Source organism: Mus pahari, chromosome 3 (assembly GCF_900095145.1).
Source record: "Mus pahari chromosome 3, PAHARI_EIJ_v1.1, whole genome shotgun sequence".
Classification (NCBI taxonomy): Eukaryota; Metazoa; Chordata; class Mammalia; order Rodentia; family Muridae; genus Mus; species Mus pahari.
Genome location: NC_034592.1, coordinates 7,063,181 through 7,070,601, shown reverse-complemented (window position 1 = coordinate 7,070,601; position 7,421 = coordinate 7,063,181). Strand labels below are relative to the sequence as shown.

General features: G+C 40.3%; 1 protein-coding gene across 1 annotated transcript in view; it reads left to right on the top strand.

Moving 5' to 3' along the window:
- The window catches only part of C3H10orf67 (chromosome 3 C10orf67 homolog), a 92,337-nt gene that overhangs the window by 20,306 nt on the left and 64,610 nt on the right, over positions 1 to 7,421 (top strand). The window contains exon 4 of the mRNA XM_021194480.1: positions 2,171 to 2,245. Coding sequence (XP_021050139.1) covers positions 2,171 to 2,245 — 75 coding nt within the window. The remainder of the gene's footprint in view (positions 1 to 2,170; positions 2,246 to 7,421) is intronic.

Sequence of the window (7,421 nt, the reverse complement as noted above, 5' to 3'; positions counted from 1 at the left end):
GACAATGTCTTTTGCCTTACAGAAGCTTTGCAATTTTATGAGGTCCCATTTGTCAATTCTCGATCATACAGCACAAGCCTTTACAGTTCTATTCAGGAATTTTCCCCCTGTGCCCATATCTTCGAGGCTTTTCCCCACTTTCTCCTCTATAAGTTTCAGTGTCTCTGGTTTTATGTGGAGTTCCTCATTTCTCCTCAGTGTTTTTGTTATTGGTACATAGGAAGGCTGCTCATTTTTGTATGATGATCCTAGGAATTTTCCAGTAAAATATTTAGATATGGAACCATATCATTTCAAATAAGGATATTTCAGCTTCTTTTATTTTATATTTGTATACTTTTAAAAATATGCACAAAGCATAAGTCTGCGTGAACGCCTGTGCCCATGTGAGAATGGGTACCTATAGAAACCAGAAGCAGATGTCACATCCCTTAGAGCTGGGGTTAAAGGGCTTTGTGACCTACCCAATATGTGTGCTGGGATCTGAACTCTGGTCCTCATGATTGAGCAACAAGTGATCTTAACCCCTGAGCTGTACCTCCAGCTATTCCTTTTATTTGCTTCTGTTGTCTTATTGTTATTGCTAGACTTCCAGTGCTAATTAAATATTGGTGGAGAAAGTAAGTACCCTGGTCTTATTCCTGACCTTACTGAAAATGCTGTGCGCTTGTACCATTTAAAATATTTTGATTATCTGAAGGAGAACTGTTTAAATTGGCTTACCCCTGGTCACATTTACCAAAATTAACAGGATCTTCTCCCTCTCTGTTTTGGCTCATTTGTGTATGTGTGGGGTACCCATGTGGAGGTCAGATCCTCTCCATTCAGATTCAGATTCAGAGGCTCAAATACAGGACTTCAGGGTTAGTAGAGTTCCTTTACCTTGTGAGCCATCTTGCCTGGTTTCTTTGGGTAATCTGGCTAAAAGTTTGTTAACCAGGATTTCATTTTCAAAGAACCAACTCTGTTTCCTTAATTCTTTGTATTAAGAATTAATTACTTTTTGTAACTTGTTTGTTACTAGGTCATTGATGTCTGCCTTGACCTTAATAATTTCTTTCCAGCTACTGACTTTTTCTAGGGCCCCTGGGAGGTTTAGGCCAGGCTGATCTACACAATGAGACTCTGTAATTTTATGTATTATTATGTCGTGTGTGTGTGTGTGTGTGTGTGTGTGTGTGTGTGTGTGTGTGACTGGTATTATTTTCATGCTATAAAAAAAAGACTCATGTTTTAGTGACCACATCATAGTAAATACTTTGCTGAACATTTTGAATACGTTTATATAACCTTCAAATCTATCCAAATCCCCAAATGGAAATCCTGTTATCCCTGAGATACAAATTTCAGAAACTAAATTTGTCAAGGTTAATCTCGCATATCAGCTCAAACCATGGGTGGGGGTACAATATGTAAGTTCAGTCCTTTCTGACTCTAACACTTATTTGTTTTTTACACACCATGTTAGAATCACAATGATGGTTATGAGAATAAAGGGTATTTTTGTTATTAAATAGTATTTCATTTTTACCCTTCACAGATATAATCAAATTTATTTGATTTATTATAGATCAAGAAGATAACCTTCTTTTTATGAGCCTATCGCATCCAAAGCTACAAGGACTATGGACTGGAAAGAGGGTTCAGTGGTTAAGAGCTACTCTTTCATGGGACTGGATTTTGAGTCTCAGCACACTCATGATTGCTCACAACCACCTGGAACTCCAATTCAATGGGCTCTGACACCCTCTTCCAGTCTCCCTAGGCACCAGACACACAACTGGAACACAGATGTGCATGCAAGAAAGACACCAAACACATTTAAAAAGATTAAAATTAAAAGCAAAAATGCTAAAAGGGATTATAACAACACATGAATACAAGTGACTCTTACTCTTTAGCGGTTTTAGGACTTTAGTTGATGTGTACAATGAAACTCTGTCAGATTATCCATATCTTATGCATAGCATCTTTGCATTGCTCTTGGTTAAGAATGGATAAAAATTACATTTGCTACAATAGTTGCCATATAGAAGAAATTACGATAAATGGAAACTCTCAGGAGGTTGATGCGTTGGAAAGTGCATCGTTGCTGTGCCTTCTTCCCTGGGAAGTATGGGCTGTATTCAGAAGTGCAGTGATGTTTACTGCATTTATTTTTGTTTTGTAGAGAGAAGATATCATGAGAAAAAGCTTTCAACAGCAGCTATGTGATGCCATTGCTATTATCAAAGGAATGTACCAGGTGGGTGTCGGGTGTTGCCAAGGACAGGGCAGACTTTGGCTCCTGCATGTGCGGGGAGTGGAGCTCACCTTGAATTCCCAGTCTGTACTTTTTAGCTTTGAAGGTATGTTTTCAAAAATCTCAAGTCATCTCAGAGAATTCTGGCTTAGGCTGTTCGTGCTCACGTGAAATGTAGCAAAAATACCACCACACAATGACAGACAAAACTTTCTAGAAACTGGAAACTTGCAATCTCATTTCCTGAGCACCTGGCAAGTGCCCAAATCATCCAAAGTCCCCTGGTGAAGAAGGGACTAAACAGAGGGAAGTCGGATAAGGCAAGTGTTCAAAAGATGTGTCGTGAATACTAGGGACTGCCTCTGGCCCTTGATAAAGTAACCTTCTGGATGAAGGATACGACTGTGTGCCCAATATGGTGCTTCATTCCTGCATGGAGCGGAAAAACACACTTTCAAAGATGGCTTTTAGACATCTTATGCCTCACTGTTTTATTTACATCTACAATCTCATCTTGGATTTCAATATACTTCAGTGAATAATTACTTATACTAATAATTATTATACTAATGGATGATTGGCTCTCTAATCATGTCTGTTTGCATGGCATTTGGCACATCTCTATTTAACCACATATTCTGTGATAGATAAGGATGGTGGCTGTCTCATTGGTGTGGCCATTCTCTCCTTGTAGCTCTGTGCATGACGTATCATTAACCGTCAGTCAGTAATCATGAGTGGATATCTGTGGCTGTTGGTGTTTGCTTTTCAATCATTCTCACCAGCTGCACATCCTCTCCTCTTCTTTAAACTCTCGGAAGCATTTGCACTTTTATAGAATCTGAAAACATTATTTCTATGCTAGCTTTCTTTGTAGCAATGATGCAGAATTCAGGTCTGGTCAATAGCAGCAGCAGATGAACTGCTGAGGCAATATTAAATCAATCTGCTTTAAAGTCCCCGTAGGTGTGTGTGCCTCCTCTACACCCACCCAATTGGTTTGAATTCACAGATGAAAGACACGCGTGCGCATGCACAGCCTTCTATTTTAACACTGTCCTAAGCAGCTCAATGGCTTAGTTATTCTTACTAACCCAGACCCATTCATGCTTCCCAATCATGGATCCTCAGGCAAAGGTCAGAGAAGGAGAAGCCCGAAGCTCTGCTAGTAATGAGAGTCCTCCATTTTGTGCCAAGCTCAGATGAGCTATCAGGTCATGGTAGACTTCAACCTTAATTAGCAGAGTTTTCCCACAAGCTACCATGAGTTAGAATCCTTTCTTGTGAGGTATGAACCTATGAAACAGAGATAAAGACCACTCTGCCACTGCTGCCATTATTCCCTAAGCCAAAGTCAGTCCTCATGGTAAGTAGCCGTCTTTCATGTCACTATCTGTTAGAAAGTGCTATGCCATTAACTGATAAATAGAAATAGACTAGGATCCTTATGTTCACAGTAACATGCAATTTCTTGATTGTATTTGTCAGATAGATTAATTTTCTGACTTGCATGGATTAGTTAAGAGTCAACAAACTGAATGTTTTAGAGCAAGTACTATGGAAGTGAACTGCCTGGGTTTAAATCCTGGCTTTACCAATTAATTGTTATGTGACTTTAGGTAAAGTACTTAATCAGTTTGCTTCCGTTCTTTCTGCTGTAAAATGAGACTAATAATGGTCCATACCAGCTAGACCAACATGCTCCAAGAATAACACAGATTGAACTTTACAAAGAATTTAGAATAGTACCCAGACCATGGTGGCTAAAATATAAGTGTAAAGTAGGTCACTGCACATACTTATAGTCCTCCTGTCTTAATGTTGCTGTGTTTCTCTGTCTATCGTGATCCTATCTTAACATGTGGACTCACAACCTTCTGCCTGCTGACCGAGTACAAGATGAAATGCCTTCATAACCTCCATAACCACTATTCATATTTGTTATGTTGAATCATATGAAATTCCCATTCTGGGAGTCAAAAATCAAGTAACTTTCACACAATACATAGCGTAAATAATCTTAATTATTTTAATACATCTAAAGCAAAAAAGAAAGAAATTGCACAGGAAATGTATCTTTAAGCTAATCAAATCTTGGCATACAGTATCTTCAAATGAATGTTCTCTGGTGTGATACACCAGATACTGACATTGTGAAGGAAGATGAGGTAGGAGTAAGCAGAGAGGGAGACCATAAATAAATCACAAAATATAAGTGTGCAGAGGTAAACATATATAGTAGGATTTATGGGACTATCACAAATGAACAGCTATTTCTGCTGGTAACTTTGTGAAGACATTCCTGAGGAGGCAATACCTGTGCTGGGTATAAAATTAAGAGACTTAGTGAACAAAACCTTTCATGGTGTCTCACTCTGAAGGTTGCGCCTGTCTCTTTTGTCCAATGTTTTATTTGAAATAGTTACAGAAATAACTCAGAGTTGGTGGGCAAGAAATCTAATGGGAGTCTGGGCAGACAGTTATGCAAGCATATATTAGAATATTTTTGTTGGCAAGCAAAAGAAATCTAACTTATTTGGTATTAGTCCCTTCCTCAAGCCAGTCTAGAACCACACCCAACCCAGGACATAATGTTAAGGAGAGGCCAACCCAGAGGGAGGAGTGCTGGTTAGGTAAAAATGGTTGAGCAAAATTGTTCCCCACATCTAATAGCATGTGAAGAAGATGGGACATGATCAAAGATCCATGTCTGTTTTATGTGTGCACGTGAGTGTTTATGCCCATACGAAAGCCAGAGAAGGATGTGGCGAGTTCTACTTTCATCATCTTCTGCTTAATCACTCAGAGAACCTAAAATTTGACATTTTTTTTCAGCTCTATTGGCTCCAGTATGCCCTAGAAATATGTCTGTGCTCTCATGGGGGGGGGGGGTCAGAGATACATACACTGGGCCAGGCTTTTACATGGGTGCTGCACCTCAGGTCCTTGTGCTTGCTCAGCTCTTAAAAGAGCTGTCTCCAGCTCTCAGATCACCTTTTTATTATGCAATAGTACATTTACATACACTTATAGTTTGTCCCTCATAATTTACAAATCTCCCATGTCTGAGGGTCTGGCAAGTATTGGCTTTCACAAGAATTAGATGGTATGTGCTTTTGAACTTTATAATTTTTAACTATGAATTTCTGCTCTTCTGAGAGTTCTTTGAGCCTTGGGATTGAGGGAGGTTTCTTCAGAGAATGCTTGCATTTGCTTCTGTGAGACTCTGGGGGTCTTGCTGAACTAATGGAATCCTCAGCTGGAATGTGTTTTAGACTACCCAGGTGTGTGAGAATCAGGAGAAAGTGGCTCAGATGGCTTTGTTTTCGTTTTTGCTTTTTCTTTCCTTGGCATTTTTATTCTTACAGCCAATTTCCATGCGGGTACTGGCAGTGTGGAGTGGGTAAAGAGTTCGAGGTGGGTATTTTCTTTTTTTTTTTTTTTTGGTTTTCCGAGACAGGGTTTCTCCTCATAGCCCTGGCTGTCCTGGAACTCACTTTGTAGACCAGGCTGGCCTGGAACTCAGAAATCTGCTTGCCTCTGCCTCCCAAGTTCTGGGACTAAAGGCGTGTGCCACCACCGCCCTGCAAGGTGGGTATTTTCTACAGTGAAAGGCCACCCATGCCCCTGAGTTGTCCCACCTTTAATAGGACATTCTTATAAAGACTCCTTGTCTTTTCTCTATGGCCCGTAGGGAGCTGGAACCCGATGCAATAGAATTCTCCCCCAGGACCTAAAAGATAGTGTGATAGGGATAATGTAGATGTCTGAGAACCTAAGTGTAAGAAGTTCAGAGTCGCTGTGAGCCCTTCTGTAGTTGAAAGTGGAGAAAGGAAGACTGCGTGGGCTCCTGGGTCACCAGGCTCAGTAAGAGATTCTCTCAAACTGGCAAAGCAGAGAGGGGCAGAGTAGAACCCAAAATACCCTTCTTCGGCATCTGCACGGGACCTGTGTGCACTCCCCCCACCCCCGACAACACTGGTGTGCACCAGTCCTACACATACCAATGTGCAATCCACATTCACACCAGAGTGCACTCACACACATACACACCAGCATGCACTTAAAAACACACATCAGTGCACCTCCCCACACACACATAATAGTGTGCTTCCCCTCACAAATACCAGCATGCATCTCCCCACACACACCAGTGTGCACCCTCACTCGCACACACCAGTGTGCACCACCACACGCACCAATGTGCAACCCACACACACAACAGTGTGCACCCACACTCACACACACCAGTGAGCACTTAAGCACACACATCAGTGTACCTCCCCCAATACTCATAACAGTATGCATGCCCCCACAAACACCAGTGTGCACCCACATACATACACACCATTTTACACACACACACACCAATGTGCAATACACACCAGTATGCACCCACCCACACACACAAGAATTCTCTGGAATTTTTGTTTACAGTAAGAGCAATCAAACATTTATGGCTTATTAGAACCAGTATTAATCATCATTCATGTCTTCAATAATTCCTGGAAAACTGTTTTTAATATACAGCAAATGTTCAAAAATACGACAGAATAATGACCATCACTCTTCATAAGTACAATTTCTATTTCTGGGAGTAGAAAAAGGAAGTAGCTAAATTCTGCCTCGTACCAACTTTTCATAAGCATATGCTAGCTCACCATGTTTAACTAACCCATGTTAGCTGTGGTTAGGTGCTTTATCAGATGAAAACATTTGTTTATAGTAGGTTAAGTTAAAGTCATTATTTGAATCTTCTCTTGGGCTTGTTAGCTTTGATTTGACTGATGACCTCACAAGCCGTGTTATTCCTGGCCACCTACTTTGCTCAGGCTTAGTCTTATGAAAACAGGTGAGCCAAGAGTAATCAGCTCTTTGCTGCCCCCTAGAGACCAGTTAAGGTTGTAGTCACTTCTCCCAGGTCACGGTTCTAAACTTAACTTTAAATTTGTGTGAGATATTATGTTGTTTTATTTGCAAAAAGAAAACTTTAAACATTCACATCATACTTTCTTTCAGGAAGGCATATTTTTCTGTAGTTCTGGTAAAAATGAAACTACTCTCAGTTTTTCACATGGGAATTTAATACAAGAACTTAAGTATTTATACAACCTGCAGAACAGAGGGATAACAGAATGCTGTAGCCAGTTTTCTTTTCTTTTTTTTTTTTTTTTTTTTT